The sequence below is a fragment of the Musca vetustissima genome, unplaced genomic scaffold (genome assembly GCF_032173495.1).
Source record: "Musca vetustissima isolate MV318-11 ecotype Yass unplaced genomic scaffold, APGP_CSIRO_Mvet_v1 utg57400, whole genome shotgun sequence".
In the NCBI taxonomy this organism is placed as follows: Eukaryota; Metazoa; Arthropoda; class Insecta; order Diptera; family Muscidae; genus Musca; species Musca vetustissima.
Window position 1 is genome coordinate 1 of NW_026885759.1, and position 24,768 is coordinate 24,768.

Below are 24,768 nucleotides of genomic sequence, written 5' to 3' on the forward strand. Positions count from 1 at the left end.
ATGGTTTTGTGTTGAGCACATTTCAATGTGAGTAATTGTGTTATCAATACATGGTGAATGCCAGACATTAGTTAGTAGTTAAGAAGAAGAACTTGTAAACAAACGTTTTTCATCAAGGCAGCGGCAAAAATGTAAGTTAACAACAAAATGAATTCCAGGAAATACAATAATTAATAAATATTTGTTTTGTTGTTGTTATTAGGGCAGATTACTGGGTATCAAATGAGCGAAAATATTGCGATTTCTGTAAATGTTGGATAAGTGACAATAAGGCGGTAAGTAAGCTACTGGCCATGGAACCACTTCCATTATCGAATCCTTCAACAGCGATGCCTTCCAATTTATATTCTCACGTTTACTATCATTTGTGTAAAATATAATTTTTCCTCTACCTTCTTACCAGAGCATTTCGTTCCACGAGAATGGCAAGCGACATAAAATGAACGTGGCCAAACGCATTACGGACATTAGCCGTAACAGCGAAAAGGCCGAACAGGAAAAACGTAAAATGGATTTGGAAATTCGCAAAATGGAGGAAGCGGCCATGCGTTCCTATGCCATGGACATACACAGTCGTGGTGATATGACAGCCAAGTCGATAAATGCCGTAATGACGGCTGGCGTAGGCCCCTCCACATCAACAGGAGGTACTGAAATGGGCCCACCACCTTCCAATAAATATCGTCAACAAGATCCGTTACGTTTAGCCGGTCCTGAAGATGAAGACGATTTACCACGTGTATCTGTGGCCAAGAAACCCGATCCCAATGCCGTACCAAATGCCTCCCTTTGGGTTGAGGGTAAAACCGATGAAGGTTATTCCTATTATTGGAATGTCAAGACAAATGAAAGTGTTTGGGAAGCGCCCAAAGAAGGTTATCTCTCATGGGAGGAATATCAACGCATTAATGATTTGGCTGTGCAACAACAGGAACTGAAACAAGCCGAAGAGGCGAAAAAGTTTCGTGAAAATGTCAATGAAGAGGTGGCACGTTATAACCGCGAAAGGCTAAAAGTTTTTCAACGTCACACCACAGCGGCTGAGAAAAAGGCTGAAGAGGAGGTTCGGGAAACCTTCAAGACGGAAGAAGAGGCAAAGGCCCCAGAAATGGGACAGTGGCAGGTTGTGGAAACAAAGTAAGTTCATCACATATTATCTAATTTACATATCTAAAATACCCTTTATTTTCTTTAGACCTCCCCCAGTACCCATTGATTTAGAACTACCTCAAGTAAATAACCATTACATTGCACCTGTTGTTTCCGATATACCCTATGAGCCGCCCGTTAAACGTTTCAAAGAAAAAACCATAACAAATTTAGATCCTGAAGTTGCCAGCAGCACTTCGACCTCATTTAAAAAACGAAAATTTGCTGCCAAAGGAAATGCCCGCAAACGTTTGGATGATGATTAAAGCGAAAGCCGCAGTACAAAATAAATATAGAAGGTAATTTTTGTAGCTTAGTTGTTTTAAGGACAAAAATATTGTATTTTGGCTTAAGTAGTTTAATAGTTTTAAATACTGTTTCTTTTTTTTTTCAATAAAGTTTATATGGAATTTATAAGAGAGAAAATGTATATGCCCTTTTGATGTGGCATACACAACGATGTACTTACTCAAACTATATTTGATTTACATTTAAAAACATTTCATCCTCTCAAATACTCAACAGATGTTGAAAAATCTGGTATTACTTTTCGAATGATTCTTTTTGATACTCTCTTCCGTAGTATAGAGGGTATATTGATTTTGTCACTACATTTGTAATTCCTTGAAATATTTATTTATTTAAAAAATGCAATTTGAAGCCTTTATGACCGATTTTAAACACATTTCCGACCCTATACATTGTATATATCCTTGATTAGGGTAAACTTCTAACACGATCTTGCCATATCCCTCGGTTTGTCTGTTGTAATCGCCCAATTTCTTGAAGATATTGAGAATGTGGCTGAAATTTTGCATAGGAATATGTTTTTTTTCAGGGAGTTCGATGATTGCCTTTGTCTGTCCCATATAACCGTACCCCAAAACGTATGATATTTTGATAATATTGAGCACGATTCACATCCAATTTCGGTCCACTTCTTACACCCTCAGCCTTATGGCTAATGAGGGTATATACCTTGGTACCTTCCCCACCAACCAATATTAGGCGTACGTAATGACCGATTTGAACCAAACTTGCACATTCTATTATCTTTACCAAACCTATATAAAGTTTGAAGATGGGACCCACTCCACTCCCCCCCAAAGGGTCAACATTTTCAATTTTTATAAATCCAATATCAGGCGAATGGAATGTCCGATTTGAACAAAACTAATTTCTTTTTTTGGATTCTCATTGAGTAGAACATCATCCCACTAAAAATATTGAATATTGGTCCTCTTTTTATGGTAGCCCCCATATACCGGTACCTTCCAAATTTCTGTATTTTGAGAAGTTTGGAGAATTTTTTCATCCGAATTGACTGTAAATCGGTATTTTGGGGTTCTCGTTAAGTAGTAAGTCTATTCACACATTTTTTTCAATATTGGCCCAATTTTAAGGGTTGCCACCACACACGAAACCCCCTAAAATTAGGTGTTTTGGACACATTTTTAAGCCGAATTGGATGTAATTAGGTATTTTGGATCCCCATTGGGTAGCAAATGTTTATACCAAAAATCATCAATATTGGTTCACTTTTTATGATAGCCCCCATATAACGGTAACTCTCAAATTTCGATATTCTGAAATGTTTGTGGACGTTTTCCATTCTAACTGACTGTAATTTGGTATTTAGGGTTCTCATTGGATAGAAAATCTATCCAAATTTTTTTTTGAATATTGGCCCAAGTTTTAGTGTTGCCACCTCATAATTGTGGCTTGTAATATTTGGTATTTTGGGACGTTTTTAAACCGAATTGGCTGTAATTTGGCATATTGGGTTCACATTGGGTAGGAAAACTTTTTACCAAAAATGATGAATATTGGTCCACTTTTTATGGCTGTAATTTGGTATTTTAGGTTCTCATTAAGTAGAAAATCTATCCACAATTTTTTTTTTTCATTATTGGCCCAAGTTTTAGGGTTGCCGCCACATAAGTGTAGCCTCTAATATTTGGAATTTTGGTCACGTATTTTGAAGATTTTGAAGACTTTGTTTCATTCGAATTGACTGTAATTCGGTATATTAGAAGCAAATCTATCCAATACATGTTTTCTATATAGGCGCAAATTTTATGGTTGCCACCGCATAAAGACATTACCTAATATTCGATATTTCGGACACGTTTTTTAAGCCGAATTGGCTGTAATTTGATATTTTGGGTTCTCATTGGGTAGTAAAACTTCTTACCAAAAATTATCAATATTGGTCCACTTTTTACGGTAACCCCCAATTACCGATACCTCCCAAAATGTGATATTCTGAAGAGATTTGGGAGTGGTTTTCCTTCAAATTGACTGTAATTTGTTATTTAGGTTTCTCATTGGGAAGCACTGTTCCTACCCAAAATTAACAATACTGGCATAAGATTTGGGATAGCCCCGATATGACGGTAACTCCCATTATTCGGTATTTTAAACACGTTTCAACCGAATTGGTTATAATTTGATATTAAAGGCCCTCATTGGGTGACAAATCTTCCTACAAAAAATTTTCAATATTGGCCCAAATATTATGATAGCCCCCACAAATAACTATGCATTCAAAATTTCGGTATTTTGTGCAGGGTTTTCATACAGTAGTCGTGGTCCGACTATAATGCCTTATTTTTTATTTTCAGTTCTTCTCAATATTGCAATATTTTTTTAGAAATTACTCCTTGCCAAAGTTTATTGTACTGTTCACTTTAACAGTCCCGATCGATGTTATATATTTTCTACATGTATAGAGTATAACACATTCTACTTAACCGAACCCAATACAACCATATTATTTTTAAGCTATTTTTATTTGCGTTTCTTTATTGGTCATTGTTTTAAAATGCAAATTAGAAATCCTGACCTCTTCTATTCTAAAAAAAAAACAGAAACAAAAGAAAAAAAATATCCATAAAATTAAATACAAATAATGAAGAATAAATCTACATCACAGAAATACATCAACTCCCACACAAAATTGCCTTTTTCTCGCCTTTTCTATTCTCTTCAATTCATTAATATTCTTTTTTTACTACAACTACTACACACAGGCCATTGAGAAAATGTGTTTATTGAGTTAGGCCGCTTTATTATTCCTCTGTTTTTTGTGACGTGTGTCCACATTGGGTATTTATTTTTTGGGGGGAATGGTTGGTGTTGGTTTTTTGCCTTCTTAAAAAACATGAATGAATGTGGGTGATGTTGTCGAAAAAATAAATTGGCAAGGAATCCATAGATGCCACATTATTTGTTTTTAATGGGAAGATACATTGCTTTCGTAAAAGATGATTTTCAAGGTCTCTATGAAGAGACACTGGTGTTTTATTAGAAGTTCTTATGCTCTTATAAGAGTGGATTTTCAAGGTCTATATTAAATCGGATTTTTATACTCTCTATTCAATGTCTACTATTTATACCCTTCACCACACTGTGGTACAGGGTATTATGTTTTGTGCATATGTTTGTAACAAACAAAAGGAAACGAGATAGACACATGGTTCCTTTTGAGAATATGTATGGAATCACTTTCTGAGTCGATTTACGCATGTCCGTCCGTCCATGTATTTTTGTGAACAAAGTACAGGTGGCATTTATGATCCTATTTGGATGAAATTTGGCATAGATCACTTATTTGGCCCAAGGACGAACCCTATTGAAATATTGGGAAAAATCGGTTCAGATTTAGATATATCTCCCATATATATTTTCGTCCGATTTAATGTAAATGGTGTACCAAAGTCCCTATATATCTTTCGATTTGCACGAAATTTGGCACAGCGTAATGAATTAGGCCTAGAATGATGTGTGTTAAGTTTCGTGAAAATCGGTTCAGATTTAGATATGGCTTCTATATCTGACCAAATGAAAAATTTAGTATCGGTTAAAAAATGACATGTTTATGGATCCAATTTCATTTTACTGGTCTTTTAAAAATGCGACGTCTGTTAGGATTCATCTGTTGAATATACCCAAAGTGGTGAAGTCGGCCCGTCCGACTTTACTACTTTCCTTACTGGTTTTTTAGATGTCATCACAAGGCGTAGATTTTTAAAAATAATTTTTAGAGGCCTTTATAGGCCATTGCAAGGCTTAGACTTTTTAAAAATTATTTTTCCAAGGACCAATACAAGGCTTAGACTTTTTAAAAATTATTTTTCCAAGGACCAATACAAGGCGTAGATTTTTTAAAGAATATTTTTTCAAGGACCAATACAGGGCGTAGATTTTTTAAAGAATATTTTTTTCAAGGACCAATACAAAGCGTAGATTTTTTAAAGAATATTTTTTCAAGGACCAATACAAGGCGTAGATTTTTTTAAAGAATATTTTTTTCAAGGACCAATACAAGGCGTAGATTTTGTAAAGAATATTTTTTTCAAGGACCAATACAAGGCGTAGATTTTTTAAAGAATATTTTTTCAAGGACCAGTACAAGGCGTAGATTTTTTAAAAAATATTTTTTCAAGGACAAGGCGTAGATTTTTTAAAAAATATTTTTTCAAGGACAAGACGTAGATTTGTAAAAAAATATTAGGGGTCATTACAAGGTGTAGATTTTCTAAAAAATAATTTTTAATAAAATTTTGAGTTTTAAAAAAAGTTTTACCCGATTTTCTTATGTATATAAAACAGCTAAATTGACATCACTTTTTTGCTGTTGACTTAAATGGGGTTAATGGCAAGCGACGAACATTTTATTTGGTTGTTTGTCCGCCACCACCACCAACAACAATGCTTCCCCCCTTTTTTGAAAAATCAAAGCCATCAAGTGGTATTATCGAACTGCGAACATGTTGTGCGGTCGGCAATTGGGTTCGATACGACTACGACGACGCTGCTGCGGACAAATGGTTGTGTTTAAATTCGAGCAGGAAATTAATGTTTATAGAGTTTCCTTTAGAACAGTTTCGTGTAGACAGCGATGGTGATAACGGGATACAAAGAAAACCTCCAATAGTCGTTGTCGTGTGTGTGTGGAAGAAAAATCAATTCTCCTGCGGTCGTGATTATTATTCTTCTTCTTCTTCTTATTGTTGTTGTTATTCTTGTGTTGTGTTCTTTTTTCCATCCTCCCGTTTTGTCTATATGTTTTTAGCATAATTATATTCGTTGTCCAAAATATTTTAAAAGAATACAAATTAAAAAATATATTTTTACTTTCATTTCCAAACAACCTGAAAAAAAAGAAAAAAATCAAATCAAAGTGAACCAAGTGAAAAAAGTTATACACAGAAACTTCTTTTTGTTTCCATCCATTTAAACATCCATCCATCCATTCAGTTATTCATTCCTTTATTGTTTTGGTGGTGGCAGTGCGTGAAACAATTCCAAAATTCCAAACAAAACGAAATTGGGTGGTGGTGTTTCTTCGTTCCCTGCTCCCCAATAAGAAATCCAATAAGAAAAGCCAAGCAGTGTGAGAAAGAGAGTTTGTAGTGGCGGGGCGCAAAAGTGAAAAAAGAAGAGCAAGAGAAGAAAATACCAACTACCAACATAACCCCCGCGCCTCAAGCCAAAGTTATGCTTTAACCAACGTCAAACCAAATATTAAAAAAAAAAATCCAACCTGAATTTGAATGCGGTTTCGTTTGACCGGCTTTTTATAGTTTCCGGTTAATTTTCGTTTTTATGGTGTAAGTGAAATTTATTTATGTATTAATTTTATTTTGTTTATATACAAAAAAATGTGTTTAGGTTTAGTAAAAACGAGCGAAAAACACACTCATCGTCTGTTACAAATTTTTTTTTTTGTTTCGTGTCAATTCAACTTGGTGTGAAATCAATCAGTTCCGCTATGCAACTTCTTTTTATGTTGTTGTTGTACGAACATTGTATGTACAGTGGAACCTTGATAATAATATAATATGTAAAAATGGTGTTTAGTTCGGATGGACAGAACTTTTTATTACTGTTTAATACGGAATATCTTTAGTGCCTTTAGCTAACTCGGATTTAAAAAAAAAAAAATATATATTTTTAGGACCTCCATAAAAAATATTTTTTTTGAGATTTTTATAGACCATCACATGGTGTAGATTTATTAAAGAATATTTTTTAATGGCACATTAAAAAAATATGTAAATCTTAGATTTTTAAAAAGTAGTTTTAGAGGACATCACAAGGCGTAGATTTTTTAAAACAAATTAAAAAAAGAAATATTTTTTAAAGACCATCACTAGGCGTAAATTATTTTAAAAAACTTAAATTTTTATTATTTGAATTTAGCCTAGTAAGGGCAGTGATCATTTGAATGAAATATTTAGTGATTATTTATACTCTTTCGAGTCTGCTTTGAAAAGGACTGTTTCTAGAACAAAGGCAAGTGTCGAACCTTGACAAATTTGAATTTAATTGACATATGCATCAGGGAAAAATAAATACAAGTTATCAACATACGACCTAAAAAAATATTTTTTTAAAGGCCATCACATGGTGTAGTTTTTATTAAAGGCCTTCAGAATGAGTAGATTTAAAAATATATATATTTTTAGATGACGTAGATATATTGAAAAAAAGATATTGTGACATCACAGGGCGCAGATTAAAAAAAAAGAAAATATTTTTTAGCGTCCATTACATGGCATAGGGGTTTTTTCAGGGGCTATTACGGGGTGTTGATTTTTTTTAAAATATTTTTTGAAGGCCATCAAAAGGCGTACTTTTTGTTGAAAACACGTTTTGAGGTCTTAAAAAAAACATTTTTTGAGACCATATTTGTAAAACAAATATATTTTTTGAGACCTCACAATAAATAGATTTTATACAGAATGTTTTTAGAGGTCATGACAAGGCGTAGGTTATTTTAAATATATTTTTAAGAGATCACCCAAAATTATTTTTAGAGATCATCATAAGTCGTGGATATTTTTAAATATTTTTTTAGAGACATCATAGTTCCCATATAAAGGATCCACCAAATTCAATTGGCATTTTGAATATTTTCCCAACATTTGATCACCAAAGTTACTGAAACTTGGCATTAAGGCTTTATGAAAACTGACATTATTAATATATGCCCATGTTTTCAACTAGTCCTCATATTCCCATTTTCGATATTTTTAAGTTTTTAGTCGTATTTTTCAACCGAAGTGTTTGGAATTCGAAATTCCGCCATATTTTCTGTATTTTCCCCATCTACGTGTCTGCAATGTGGTATTTCCGATTTGGTAAACATCGAAGTCGCTGAAGTTGGTTGAAGTTCCCAACCGAGTTGGGAGTATGTTAAAGTTCCCAACCAACTCTTCCAATGTCGGGTTTTTGGTTAGTCTTAGGAAGTTTCTACTGTCGAATTTTTACGCATGTATACACATGCACAACATGTTTGGTGGAGTGTTGGTTGGTCCAACAGCTAACCAACAAAACGCCCAACGTATTTGGTAAAAAATTATTCATGGTTGCCGTCAGAGATGGTCCGTGCGACGAATTTTTAGGTTTTCGACTGTCAGAAAGGTGTAAACGTCGAAAACGTCATATACCTGTATAAAATGTAGTAAACGTCATTTATTTGAATATCATTACCATACATAGGTTTTTTTGTAGAATATATATCATTTTTATATATATCTGACTATTCCTTACAGGAACTGATAAACAATTCCAAACTTTTTGGAGATGAAAATTTTGAAATTTGATATGGATTTGAGTAAAGCATACGTAATTTGATAATTTATTAAAGTAAACAGCTATTTTGTCAAAAACCTAATGGTTTTGAGTAGGTTTCCGACGTTTCTGACGTATGTATTATACGTCGGATATGTAGGTCATTTACGCCACTGTTTCTGACGGACCATCTCTGGTTGCCATAAATAAAAAACCAGTGAGCGGAGCAGTATAGTCGGACGGGGCGGAACTCTAGCTGGACAATATTTTGTGATATTTGCAACCCGATTAGAGGTCAACAGCACCTCTTCCTTACACATACAATTTTTTTTTTTTCGAATATGACTAATATTCAGTACAGCCCTTATAATTACCTGTCTAGATTGTCTTCACGGTGGGTTGTGTTGTGATGTTCGGTTTTCAATTGTGGCCTATAGATCGACTCGAAAAACACACAAAAAAATATGTTTTCGGTCCACTTCATCCCAATATTATTATCATTGTTGTGTGGGGTATAAATACATTAAAACAAGTGCCCTCTGACTCATATTAGGTATAGACCCCATATTAAATTTTGGTCGGATAATCCATTCGCTCCATATACAACTTACAAGTTTTTTCTTTTAGTTTTGACGTTTTATGAAAGAGGTATCAGACGAAGTGGACCGATGAGATCCATCTTCAAATCAGAAACTCGATTCGCTTCATATAAAAAATTCACAACTTCTCAAAATACTGACCCTTTTATGAGAAAGTTACTAAAAGTGGACCGATAAACTCCATCTTCAAACTTTATACAGGCTTGTTTAAAATTGTAGGTTGTGTAAATTTGGTACACATATTCGTCCATTCGCATGATATTAATTTTCAGCAAAATTGTAAAGAAGTGGAAGTACAAAAAAACTTTGTATACCCTCCACCATAGATATACTGACAGGTACTTGAAATAAAAATATAGGGAACATACCAAAAAGTGCATCTATACCGACATTTCTACTAACCGATTATGGTTCTAAATATTGGTCCTAGACCCATGTTTCTTTGAGCCAAATTTGTTTGATTTCATCCAAACTTTGCCCAACTTATTATTTCTTCCAAAATTAGTTCAAGTTCGAACATAGGTAATATCGGTCCACTTTTCAATTTCAGCGTATTCGGTTGAAAAACGTGCTCAAGAACCCCAAAATACCGAAAATTGGGGGATACTGTTATATTGAAGTTATGCCTAAACGTGGACCTATGCAAAATTTCAGCACCCTATCCCAATTCCTTCAGAAGATAGGGTGATTACAACGGACGGACGGACGGACATGGCTATATCGTCTTATAATTTTACCCTGATCAAGAATATATAAACTTTATAGGGTCGGAAGTGAATATTTCGATGAGTTTCAAACGGAATGACAAAATTAATATTCCATCCATACTATAGGGGGAGGGTATAAAAATGCGCTCATATTCCCCATCTTCGAACTTTACATTTTTAATGAGCCTACAAATTCTTTGAAACGGATTTGCTCCAATGTGTCATAGTAATTGAAATATTTTATATTGGCAATCCTGTTCCGGTAATTCTTCTGTCCAAACATGCCAACATTTCATTCAACATTGAAAATAGTACGTTAGAAGTTGTAGACAACCACACAAACAAACAACCACCGACACATCAACCCTCGAATTTCCCAATACACAATTTCTTCAACTTAGTTCAACATACATTTTTAAACTCAGTGGTTCGAAACGGATTTGACCGGGTTCGAATTGATTTGTTTGGTGCGACAGTTGCCACCGAAGCTGATACACCAATTAAAACGAACTACTGGGGTCAACTACAATTATAATTGAATGATATCATGTTTTAAATGTCCTTCGAAAAGTCCACTGCAATAGACCCTCAAGCCCTCTTGAAAAAAATCCACACACCTAATAAAGGTGCTTCAAAATACTACTTAAATATCTACGGCTATATTTAAGGTCTCAAAAAATATTTTAAAAAAATCAACGCCTATATTTAAGGTCTCAACAATTTTTTTTAAATCCACGCCTATATTTAAAGCTTCAAAATTTTTTGAAAAAAATCTACGCCTATATTTAAGACTTCAAAGACCACGCCTATATTAGGTGCTTCACAAATATTTTGAAAAATTTGGTGCCTCAAAAATATTTTTTAAAAAATCCACAAAACAGTTTTGAAAATCCAACCTATTTTTGTTGGCTTTGAAAAATATTTTTAAACCAGTAAGGAAAGCAGCAAAAGCAGGACGAGGCCGACTATATGATATCCTTCGCCACTTTGTGTACATACAAGAGATGTTAATGTCTACAATAGCCTGAAGATAGAACAGATATAGAATCTTTGGAGAACTATTGAGATGGAATCGGACGAAATTAAATGTGCTATGTAGATAGATATTTGAACCAATCAATAAATCAATAAAAAATTGCATGTCAAACGGGCAGACTTGGATTCTTGGATTCTTTCATATATATATATATATATATATATGAACCGATATCAACAAACCTTATCACACATAGTTTTTTCCTCAATTGAAAAAATATTGGAAGTTCGGTGTATCTTTCACAAAAATCGGACGAAGCTATATATGGGAGCTATATCTAAATCTGAACCGATGTTAAGAAAGAGTCGCAGACATCAGTCTGGTCCTATTTTAGTACTCAGTGCAAAATTTTGTCCCAATCAGACAAATATTGGGAGTTTGGTGTATCATTCGCAAAAGATCGGAGGCAACTATATATGGAAGCTATATCTAAATCTGAACCGATTTTAACAAAACTTCGCAGACATCAGTCTGGACCTAATTTAGTATTCCGTGCAAACTTGTATCCCATTCGGACAAATATTGGGAGCTTGGTGTATCATTAACAACAAATCGGACGAAGCTATATATGGGAGCTATATCTAAATCTGAATCGATGTTAACAAAAAGTCGCAGACATCAGTCTGGACCTAAATCAGTATTCTGTGCAAAATGTTATCCCAATCAGACAAATATTGGAAGTTTTGTGTATCATTCGCAAAAGATCGGAGGCAACTATATATGGAAGATATATCTAAATCTGAACCGATTTTAACAAAACTTCGCAGACATCAGTTTGGACCTAATTCAGTACTCTGCAAAATGTTATCCCAATCGGACAAATATTGGGAGTTTGTTGCATCATTCACATAAAATCGGAGGGAACTATATATGAGAGCTATATCTAAATCTGAACCGATTCCAACAAAACTGCACATATGGATCTGCGTATGGGCCTGATTCAGTGCGCTGTGCGAAATCTTGTTCAAATCGGACAAATATTGGGATTTTGGTGCATTATTTATCTAAAATCGGATGAAATTATATATGGGAGCTATATGCAAATCTGAATCGATTTCCTCCAATTTCAATAGGGTTCGTCCTTGGGCCAAATAAGTGAACTGAGCCAAATTTCATCCAAATCAGATCATAAATGTGACATGTACTTTGTTCACAAAAATACATGGACGGACGGACATGCGTAAATCGACTCAGAAAGTGATTCTATGCATATTCTCAAAGGGAACCATGGGTCTATCTCGATTCCTTTTGCCCGTTACAAACATATGCACAAAGACATAATACCTTGTACCACAGTGTGGTGAAGGGTATAAAAATCCATACCTATTTGCTGATTTGAATATATATATATATATATATATATATATGTGTGTGCCCTTTGAGAAATATTCTCAAAAATACGTCAACATTATTATACCCCACTAAACTCTTATGTGAAGTCATCCGCAAGGATATTAACACCTTTGCGTGTGTAAATATCTTTTATCCCTAATCCAATCAATCCAAAATTCTTCCAGCTGTCTTTGTATACAATAATACCTTTCTATTTATATTTCTCAAAGAAAGAACAAAAACCTCAGAACGAACACCCCCAAGCGACGACCACAAAAACAAATTACATAAATAAACAACTACAGACCTGAATGAATCAAAGAAAAAAAACTACAACAAAACAAAAACGTATAATCCTACGATAATACGGATATTTGACTGGTCAGGTTTTTTTTGTAGCTCATACAGATTTTATATTTTTTTTGTTTGCCATTCACATTCTCCATAATTCTCAATTCGATTTTGTATTTTTGTTTAATCGTGTGTGTCTATGTCCACTGCATACAAAAAGTTCATATAAACATATGTACGTATGTATGTACATTCGTATTCGTATCATCATCATCATCAGTTGGGGTATCTGCGTCTGTTTACCGGTCGGTGTGTGTGTGTGTTTCTTGTGTTTGTTTTCACATGTCGAGATTTGAGCAATGAGTATTCACCACAAAAATCTCTGCCCCGATCCGCTCCCCGCCATTGCAAAAAGGTCTTGAAATGTGAATTGCAATGCCTTTGTTGGTTGGTTGGCTGGCTAGCTGCTGGCTGCTTGCCGACTGGCCCATCTTGGCCGGGTCGACGCCAATGTTTTGTCATCAACATTTTCGCTGTTTGTCCGCAATTATTAACATCAGCCATAAACCATTAAGCAGACGTTATTAGTTTATGAGCGATATTTAGGTACGGGCCATATGCAGGGCCTTTATGTATTTTGAATATAAATCGAATTAAGTATACGCCAACCATAGGTGCACATTCAAATAATAATAAGTATACGCCAGCCCATTCATATAAAATGAATAGTACGCACATAATTGGGCCTCAAAACATATTTATAAAAAATTCACGCCTTTGTTAGGTGCCTCACAAAATATTTATAAAAAATAATTTTTAAAAAATTCATGCCTATATTTGGGTTAAAGAAAATATTTTCAAAATATCCACGCTTATATTTAAGGCTTGAAAAAATATTTTTTAAAAAATTCACGTCTAAAAAATCCATTCCTATATATTGTGGTTCAAAAATATTTTTAAAAATCCACGCCTATATATAGTGGTTCAAAAATATTTTTAAAAAATCCACGCCTATATATAGTGGTTCAAAAATATTTTTAAAAAATCCACGCCTATATATAGTGGTTCAAAAATATTTTTAAAAAATCCACGCCTATATATCCTATATATAGTGGTTCAAAAATATTTAAAAAAATCCACGTCTATATATCCTATATATAGTTTCAAATAATATATATTTTTTTTAAATTCACGTCTAAAAAATCCATATTTCTTACTTACTTAGCTGGCTTGTTATAGAACGGTTCCATAAGCCAAGCTTAAAAAATTTCCTCCAATTTGAAAGACCACGTTCCAAGATGTTGTTTTCTACTTGGTCTTTCCATCTGCTTTGTGGCCTTCCCCTTCTACGGGAACCATCAGTAGGCTCGCTTTTATAAGAGCTAGGGCATTCTCATTCATTCGCAGAACATGGCCTATCCACCGTAGTCGCTGCAGCTCAATACGACTGACTATGTCGATGTCCGCGTATAAATTGTAAAGCTCGTGGGGTTCATTCGTCGCCGATATTTACCGTCGACGTAGATCGGTACGTAAATCTTTGGGAGAAATTTTCTTTCAAAACACCCCAAGAGCTGTCTCATCTGCATGCGCAAGTACCCTTGGTTCAGAATCAGCGCGGGTAGTATCAGCGTCTTGTAAAGTGTGAGCTTGGTCTGTCGGAAGGTGACCTTGTTTCTAAACTGCTTAGTTAGACCATAGTATCATCTGTTGGCCATCACAATCCTTCTCCGAATTTCAAAACTGATGTCATTCGGTACCAAGGTATATAAAATCTTTAACTACCTCGAAGCTGTAGTTCTCAAGTTCCACAGTTTGTCAGAGTCTACTGGATGTCCTGCGCGTTGATACCAAAAGCTTGGTCTTCTCGCCTTTTACTGCCAGATCCACTTTGACAGACTCCTTCTCAATTTGTTCAAAGGTGGCTGTTACCGTTCGCAATGTTCGACCCATTATATCGATGTCATCGGCGTATGCGAGTAACATATGTTGTTTGGTGCACAGAGTGCCATTTCTGTTTACCTTTGCGTATCGTATGACCTTTTCCATCAGCATGTTAAAAAGATCACTCGACAAACTGTCACCTTGCCTGAATCCACGTTCGATATTGAAGGGCTCCAATAGGTCCTCTCCGACTTTAACTGCTGATTTTGTGCCTGATAAAGTTATCCTGCATAGCCGTATTAATTTTGCAGGAACGCCGAACGTAGACATGCCTTTAAACAACTCTGAACGGATAGGACTGTCGAATGCAGATTTATAGTCGACAAATAGGTGGAATGTGTCGATGTGTTTTTCGTGGGTTTTTATTCCAGGATTTGGCGCAGAGTGAACATCTTGCGCAGAGTGATTTGCCAGGTCTGAAGCCGCATTTGTATGGTCCAATAATGTCATTGACCATTGGCTTCAATCGTTCACACAGCACACTGGATAGCACTTTATATGCGATGGGAAGGAGACTTATTCCTCTATAGTTGACACATATCGTCTTGTCTCCTTTATTGTGCACGGGATATAGGATGTCGAGGTTCCAATCATTGGGCATGCATTCCTGTAGCCAAATTGTACTAATCAGCTGGTGCATGCTCCTGACCACCAACCTTGAATAGTTCGGCTGGTAACCCATCGGCTCGTACTGCTTTATTGTTCTTGATCCGATTAATTGCTTTTATGACCTCATCTTGGCTAGTTGTATACACTCTATACCGTCATCTATTTTTGGTTCTGGGGTTTCCTCTTCACCGCCACTATTTGATACCAGAAGCTTTTCAAAATGCTCCTTCCAGATCCTCAACCAAAACCTTCAGTTTGATGTTTTACTCATTGGTAAAATTTTCGGACTTCATTCTGACTCCTGTACATCTCGATTTGGTCACGCTCACGTTTTTCTTGTTCTTTCTTCTTCTTTCTGAAAATACGTTTCTCTTCTCTCCTTTTCTCCCCATAATTCTCCATTACATTACGTGTCGCTACGCATTACGTGTCGCAGGGTTGCCCTATACGCTGCGTTTTTCACATCAGTAGCATTACGACACTCCTGATCGTACCATGGGTTTCTTGATGGTGGCTTTTTGTACCCAAGTGTTGCTTTTACTGCAGTTTGTAGGGAGTGGGCGATTCTTTGCCATTGTGCTTCTATACTATTATCTGGACAAGAAGTGATTTCGTCAAGCAGGTGGGTAAGTTGAGCGGAGTAGGCCTCGGCTACCAGTTGTGTTTGCAGCTTTTCGACGTCGAGTTATATCGCACCTTTATTGCATCATTAAGACGAGTGCGAACCATGGTTGCTACAAGATAGTGGTCCGAAATGATATTCGCTCCTCGGATCGATCGAACGTCCAATACACTGAATGAATGCCTTCCGTCTATCACAACATGATCGATTTGATTTCTCGTTGTTAGATCAGGAGAAATCCAGGTGGCCATGTGTATGTCGAGATGCTTGAATCTGGTGCTGCTAATTACCATGTTTTTTGATGCCGCGAAGTCAATCAACCTCATGCCATTGTCTGATCTTTCTTCATGGAGGCTGAATTTTCCGACGGTGGGGCCAAAGACATTTTCCCTTCCGATTTTTGCATTAAAATCTCCTAGCAGAATTTTAATGTCATGGCCAGGGCCACGATCATATGCTGTTTCTTTACCTTCGGTCGGAACATGGGCGCAAATGAGACTGATGTAGAAGAACTTCGCTTTTATACGGATTATTGCTATTCATCTACTGGAGTGAATCTGGAGACGAGGTCTTTTATTCTCCTGTTAACCATAAATCCGCAGCCAAATTCACGTCTCGTTTCATGGCAGCTATAATACAGGGCGTAATCATCTGATTTACTTACACCAGTCCCTTTCCATTGCATTTCCTGTAAGGCAATAATATCGACTTTATACTTCTTGAGTATGTCCGCCAAAGCGAACACTGCGCCGGTTCTGTACAACGTGCGCACATTCCAAGTGCAGATTCGCAGATCGTGGTCCTTTATACGTTTGCGAGGGTCGTCAACATTAGGGGGGATTGGTTTTCTTTTACTTTCCTTTTTTATAGTAGGGTGGGTTTTACCAGAGTGGGCAACTAACCTGACGTCTCAACCCATTGTTTTTATAGATCTTATGGGTGAACTCGCGGCACATATTAGCTCACTATTTGATCGGGTGATGAAAATAGCTTCACAGGTGGCAACGTGGCCCAAACTTAGGCCTCAAAAAAATTTAAAAAAACCATGCCTATGTTAGGTCCCTGAAAAATATTTTTAAAAAATCTACGCCTATAGTAGATGCCTCAAAAAATGTTGTTTATTATTCTTTGCTTCTGTTAGTTTCCGAACCTTGTGACATAATTCCCATTATGTGGTTCATCTACACGCTTAAGTCTGTTTCATTGCATCATTGGGAATTGCGATGTGGAAACCTTGAAATCCACACACAGTCCTTGAAATTACAATAATAAACTGTCAAATAGAATATTTGCATAATTTGCATAGGCCCCCCCTAGGGAGAGGCCTTAATATTCACCACCAAGAGTTATAGTTTTCACAACATTCGTCATACTGTTCGGCGGTGCTCTGTTGTGATGTATGTTTGAATTGTCCGACCACTTCACGTGTGTGCTGTTTTGAATGCGTACATATATACATCTGTCTATAAACATGTATACAGACATACATAAATATGTATGTATGAAAAAGTGTTTGGGCAAAAAAAAAAAAAAAATTATTTAAATATAGCTATAGGAATGACCTGAACTTGCCACATATTTATGACACTTATCAAAAAAGGAAAATTTCAAGAAAAACCTATAAAAATGGTCGAAATTGGAGGACACCCTAAAGGACCTTTTGAAGGTCTTCAATATATATATATAGACCTCTCCAAAGGCTATTTTATAACTATGGGCTCTTCAAGAGATATTCTGCAGGAAGAAGGTCCTTGAATGCCCCCAAAGGCCTTCTATAAACAGAAGACCCTCCAAAGGTCACTCAGGCCTTCTACAGATTTTCAATGCCCCCTTCGATAGTAAAAAGCCTTAACAAAAAATGTTGCCCAAGTGCCAAACAGCATAGAACCCAATATGATTAGCAATTTGCGGATAATTGCAGTGTCAGGTGTAGCACCGCCCACCCTCCTCAATTTCCTGTTCTCTCTTTTTTTCTGGCATTTGCCAAAAAAGGTTTCTATTTTAAAATCTGGCAACCGTGTCGTTCTCTATCGGCCACATTGTTGGCAACGTTTTCAAAAAATGTCTAATTATACAAATCATCAATGCTGGTGCGGCTGCTGTTGTTGTTGTTGGTTTTTTTTACTAATTTGCAATAGTTGTTTTTGTTGGTGCTGTTGTTGTTGTTGTATAATATTAATTTATGTCGCGTTTTCTGTTTCTGTTCTTCCTTTTAGACAACTGCAAGCAAGAATGCAGTTGCCGCTTACAATCAAGTTTGCAACATTGCTGCATTCCGCATTTGGTTACAGCCCCCTTATCGTGATTTTCTGTTTTTTTGTTGTTGTGTTCGTTCTTCTTCTTTGGTGGAGTGAGATTCACAATCCTCGAGTGGTGTTTTTTTTTCGACATTTTTGGTTTTGACATGGAAGACATGAAAGGAAACTTTACAGTGGAGAGCAAAATATGTCTTTATATAGGCATGGATTTTTAAAAATATTTTTTCAAGCAAAAAATATAGGCGTGGATTTTTTTAAAAAAATATGTTTTCGGGACCTAGTTGGCGTAGGGGATAATATATACCAATCAACGGCTCTGTTTGGCTTTAACATGACGAAGTCCGGGCTTAACTTGATCCCTCTTTCATCTCAACCTGGACCTGGGTGGCGTAGGGGATAATAGATACCAAGCAACGGCTCTGATTGGCTTTAACATGGCGAAGTCCAGGCTTACCTGGGTCCCTCTTTCATCTCAATTGTGGACACTGACCTTTCCGCGGTGTCACCTGGGGTAGCTATTTTCATCAACCCATTGAATTAGTGAGCTGATATGTGCCGCGAGTTCACCCATAATGGGTTCACCCAAATGGGTTGAGGCGTCAGGTTAGTTGCCCACTCTTGGAAAACCCCTCCTACTATGAAAAAGACAAGAAAAAGAAAACCAAACCTCTATAATGTTGACGACCCCCGCAAACGTATAAAGGACCACGGTCTGCGAATCTGTACTTGGAATGTGCGCATCTTGTAAAGAACAGGCGCAGTTTTCGCTTTGGCGAATGTACCCAAGAAGTACAAAACCGATATTATTGCCTTACAGGAAATGCGATGGAAAGGGACAGGCATAAGTAAATAAGACGATTACGCATTGTATGAAACCAGACATGAATTTGGCTGCGGATTTATGGTTAACAGGAGAATAAAACACCTCATCTCCAGATTCACTCCAGTATATGAGCGAATTGCTATAATCCGTATAAAGGCGAAGTTCACACTGCATCAGTCTTATTTGTGCCCATGCTCCGGCCGAAGACAAAGATGAGCAGACCAATGATATATTTTTTGAGCGCCTAGAAACAGCATATGATCGCTGATCTGGTCATGACATTAAAATTCTGCTAGGAGATTTTAATGCAAAAAACGGAAACGAGAATATCTTTGGTCCCCTCGTCGGAAAATTCACCCACCATGAAGAAACATCAGAGAACAGTATAAAGTTGATTGACTTCGCGGCAGCAAAAAATTGTAGTTAGCAGCACCAGATTCAAGCATCTCGATATACATCACGACACCTGGATTTCTCCTGATCAAGCAACGAGAAATCAAATTGATCATGTTGTGATACATGAAAGGCATTCATCCAGAGTATTATACCTTCGATCAATCCGAGGAGCGAATATCGATTACCTTGTAGCAGCCAAGGTTCGCACTCGTCTTAATGTTGCAGCAAAGGTGCGATCTAACACAACACGGAAACTCGACGTCGAAAAGCTGCAAACACAACAGGTAGCCGAGGCCTACTCTGCTCCACTTACCCACCTGCTTGACGAAAGCACTTCTTGTCCCGATAATAGTATAGAAGCACAATGGCAAATAATTGCCCATTCCCTGCAAACTGCAGCAAAAGCAACACTTGGGTACCAAAGACCACCATCAAGAAATCCGTGGTACGATCAGGAGTGTCGTAATGCTACTGATGTGAAAAACGCAGTGTATAGGGCAACGTTGCAGACAGTAGCAACACGTAATGCGATGGAGAATTATCTGAAGAAAAGCAGAGAGGGGTGAAACGTATTTTCAGAAAAAAAGAAAGAACAAGAAAAACGTGAGCGTGAGCAAATCGAGATGTACAGGAGTCAGAATGAAGTCCGGAAATTTTACCAACGAGTAAAACACCAAACCGAAGGTTTTGGTGGAGACACATCCTCCTGTTGAGATGAAGAAGGAAACCTGGTGACAAATACAGACAGCGTGTTGAGGATCAGGAGGGAGCATTTTGAAAAGCTTCTGGTATCAAATAGTGGCGATGAAGAGGATACTCCAGAACCAATAAGAGATGATGGTATAGAGTGTATACCACCTAGCCAAGATGAGGTCATAAAATCAATTAATGGGCTCAAGAACAATAAAGCAGCAGGAGCCGATTGGTTACCAGCCGAACTATTCAAGACTGGTGGTCAACTATAGAAAATAAGTCTCCTATAGAGGAATAAGTCTCATTCCCATCGCATATAAAGTGCTATCCAGTGTGCTGTGTGAACGATTGAAGCCAATGGTCAATGACATTATTGGACCGTACCAATGCGGCTTCAGACATGGCAAATCCACCACCAGATTTTCACTGTGCGTCAAATCCTGGAAAAAAAACCTACGAAAAAGACATCGACACATACCACCTATTCGTCGACTATAAAGCCGCATTCGACGGCCCTATCCGTTCAGAGGTGTTTAAAGTCATGTCTACGTTCGACATTCCTGCAAAATTAATACGGCTATGCAGGATAAGATTAAGTGGCACAATGTCAGCAGTTAAAGTCGGAAAGACCTATCGGAGCCCTTCAATACCGAACGAGGATTCAGACAAGGTGACAGTTTGTCGTGTGATCTTTTTAACATCCTGCTGGAAAGGGTCATACGAGATGCAAAGGTGAATAGAAATGGTACTCTGTATACCAAACAACTCATGTTACTAGCCTACGCCGATGACATCGACGTAATGGGTCGAACACTGAGAGCGGTAACAGCCACCATAGAACAAATTGAGAAGGAGTCTGCCAAAGTGGGTCTGGTAGTAAACGGCGAGAATACCAAGCTGGTGATATCAACGCGCAAGACTTCCAGTAGACTGGGACCAACTGTGGAACTTGAGAACTACAGCTTCGAGGTAATTAAATATTTTATATACCATGGTACCGCCATAAACAAAACGAATGACATCAATTTTGGAAATTCGGAGAAGAATTGTGATGGCCAACAGATGCTACAATGGTCTAAGTAAGCAGTTTAGAAACTAGGCCACCTCCCGCCAGACCAAAATCATACTCCACAAGACGCTGATACTACCCGTGCTGTTATATGGATCTGAAGCATGGGTACTTGCGCAATCAGATGAGGTAGCTGTTGTGGTATTTGAAAGAAAAATTCTCCGAAAGATCTATGGGCCGATCTGCGTCGACGGTGAATATCGGCGTCGAATGAACCATGATCTTTACAATTTATACGCCGACTTCGACATAGTCAGTCATATTGAGCTGCAGCGAGTACGGTGGCTAGGCCATGTTCTACGAATGAATGATAATGCCTCAGCTCAAAGGGCATATAAAAGCGAGCCTACTGATGGTTCCCGTAGAAGGGGAAGGCCACGAATCAGATGGAAAGACGAGTAGAAAACAACATCTTGGAACGTGGTCTTTCAAATTTGCGGAGATACGCACAAGATCGACGCGCTTGGAAATCTTTTTTAAACACGGCTTATGGAACAATCGTTCGGTAACAAGCCAGCTATGTAAGTTTTCGGGGACTTAATATAGGCTTGAATTTTTTAAAAATATTTTTTTGGGGACTTTATATAGGCGTGGATTTTTTAAAAATATTTTTCGGAGATCTAATATAGGCGTGGATTTTTTAAAAATATATTTCGGGGACCTAATATAGACGTTTTTCGGGGACCTAATATAGGCGTTTTTTCGGGTACACAATAAAAATATTTATTTCCGTGAAACTTTTAGTTCTTATTGTACACTGTGCAAGTCCTCAAGTGTGACTTGTTCGTGGCGAACTTGTGCGTGTGTCACACCAATTGCCCTCCACACAAATTCCTTGTCGCATAATGTAGGTACCCCACTGCACCAAGTAATCATGCATGCAAGCCACCGACCGACCAACCAACCGTCGGAACGTCCAACAAAATCAACTCATCATTAACAGCTTATCCAAACCCGACTACCACTGCAATGTCTGGTATGGTCTGGTCATGGTACTACAGCACCAACAAAATCATGTATTGGCGGCAAAACGACCAATTTTTAGTTTCAAGTTGCTGCACTGCACCATTTGATCGCCCTCCCTTTGAGTGACTGTTTTTTTTTTTTTTTTTTTTGGTTTTTGGCTGCCATCTTAATGTATTCTTTAGTTGTTGAAGCGTCGTCTGTGTAGAGTGGTTTTGTGATTTTGAAGTGCGGTTTCGGCTTGGGGTAGTAGTCATTTTTTTCTAAATGAGAGAATTAAATGTTTGGATGGCTTTGTGGACATTTTTTTGCTGGTTGCAGAATATGCCCATGTTGCTTTTTCTTCCCCCTTCTTAGCCAAAATTTTGAGAAAAATGAATGCGTATGAATGTTTGCTTCATCTTCCTGCTGCAGGGGACAGCTGCATTTGCAGCAAAAACCCTAAACTTGTGGACTAAGTAACTGCAGGGAGGCCGTTTCTGAATAGGTTAAAAGGGAATTTATTTGCGGTTAATTTTGAAGTAAATGGGGAAATTTGTTTAAAAAGTGTTCGGAGGCTGAGAGGAAAATGCAATGGCTATGAAAACAATTAAATTATAAACATCGAAATCAAAAAAAATGTTTAGCATTTACATTTCCACAAAAGATCGGAATCGTTTATCGTTTATTCAATTCAATGGCAAAACATTTACAAAACAGATGACGAATTTCTTGGAATTGAATTATTTCAACTCAATATGGTTTATTAAATACTAGCAAAGTACCCGCTACTTCGTATGCGGAAAGGGAATAAAAAAATATTTCATATGGAAATGGTGAATACCGTTTAATTAGTTGTACTATAGTTCTGAATTCCACCTCTATTCCTACATTTAATATCAAGTTTATTACTATTAATTACTCTTCATACACATAAGCACTATTTTCCGAAATCCACACTTTAGCAAAAACGTACAGGTTCCAAATGTAATTCCATTTAGAACTTTTCGAACACCGTCACCTCCACTAAATTTAGTACCAAAAACCCTTTGGTCCTTCTTTCTAACTCTCTGTCAATGACCAACATTCTAAATTTTAGGTTTCCAGCTCTCTCCGTTATCCTAGTTTAGTGAATTTTCTATTCTATACTATTGGTACACATAAATTCGAGTTTCCAAAGTTGTCTCCATAGCTCAATACTACACTTCAACAGTAATCTAAGTTCCAAATCTCAAGATTCAACCAAATCCAAATTGCTTCAACTTTAGTACCATTTAGTAATTCTCATACTCATAGGTAAGAATTTCTAAAACTACATCAATCCAAATCTTACTTCTACCAAAGTCCAAATTGTTCCAAATTATTTTTATGTCCAAATATTAGGATTCCCGCTCACACAAAACGAATTGTTCCATATTTAGTACCAATTAGGTCTTCTCGTATCCATAAGTACGAAATTCCAATACTTCCTTAATCTTGCAATTTTAATTACAAATTTACGTTTACTATCTCTATCCGTTAACTCGAATCAAAATTGTACCAATTTTTTACCATTTAGTACACATAATGACGAATTTTAAAAAATTACCGACATATCTCAATTCTGCACTCAAACTGTAATATTAATTCAAAATTTTAGAATACAGCCCTACCGTTCACACATTTGTAAGATTTCCGGACCCATTTTGTACTTTTTGTTTCTATAATTAACAATTTCCTAAACTATGTCAATCTTACACTCCAACAGTAATTTTAATTAAAAAATTCGGGAGTCCAGCTCTATCCGTTCACACATAATCAAGTTGTACGAAATAAAGTACTATTTAGTACACATAGGTACTATGCTTCCATATCTCAATTCTATATTCAAATAACAACCATTAGTCCAAATTATGGGTTTCCAGCTCTCTCCGTTCACCCAAATCCATCTAGTGCCGTTTAGTACTTTTCGTACACATAAATACGAGTTTCTAAAGATGTCTCTATAGCTCAATCTTCAACAGAAATCTTAATTCCAAATTCCAGGTTTTCAGTTCTATCCTTTCAAGCAAAATCCAAATTGTACTAAATTTAGTACCATATAGTACCTTTCGTACCAATAAGTACGAATTTCATAATCTACCTCAGTCCTACATTCCAACAGTCATTTTAATTCCCAATTTGAAGAATTCAGCTCTGTCTGTCCACCTAAATCCAACTTCCACCAAATTTAGTACCATTTAGTACTTTTCGTACAAATAAGTAGGATTTTTTAAAGCTAATTCCGATTATCAAGATTCCATCTCTACACACTCAACTGAATGTAAATAGTACGAAATTTAGTACCATTTTACACTTTTTATACACATAAGTACGAATGTACTTATTTCCGTACATCAACACTACTTCCCAACCAGTATTTCATTTCATATGTCAAGATTCATGCTATATATGTTCAATATATATACAACAGGAAGTAAATTCAGTAAAGTTTAGTACCTTTAGCACACTTATAGGTCGAATTTCCAAAAACCCTTTGCACATCATTCTAACTTTCCATCAGTGACCAACATTCCAAATTTCAGAATTCTAGCTCTTCCCGTTCGCTAATAAAAAGGGTACCATATTTGGTACATTTTAGTACTTTTCGTACCCTTCTACTTCCAACAAAACTTCCTGCATACCCCGATCCTACACCCCCATAATGACTGTACACTGTAGTATGAATTTCCAAAACT

At 36.7% G+C, this 24,768-nt stretch overlaps 1 protein-coding gene across 1 annotated transcript; it reads left to right on the forward strand.

The window, feature by feature from the left end:
- Positions 1–190: 190 nt before the first annotated feature.
- Positions 191–1,420, forward strand: LOC133333011 (WW domain-binding protein 4-like). The gene is made up of 3 exons (XM_061541346.1): positions 191–275; positions 404–1,137; positions 1,196–1,420. The coding sequence occupies exons 2-3, from the start codon at positions 440–442 to the stop codon at positions 1,413–1,415; spliced, it is 918 nt and encodes a 305-aa protein (XP_061397330.1). The 5' UTR covers positions 191–275; positions 404–439; the 3' UTR covers positions 1,416–1,420.
- The last annotated feature ends 23,348 nt before the right edge of the window (positions 1,421–24,768 follow it).

Excerpts from the sequence above, each read along its gene's own strand:
- LOC133333011 (XM_061541346.1), top strand. The coding sequence starts at position 440 with ATGAACGTGGCCAAACGCATTACGGACATTAGCCGTAACAGCGAAAAG. Across the intron at positions 1,138-1,195 it reads TGGCAGGTTGTGGAAACAAA|ACCTCCCCCAGTACCCATTG; the intron begins GTAAGTTCATCA and ends TATTTTCTTTAG.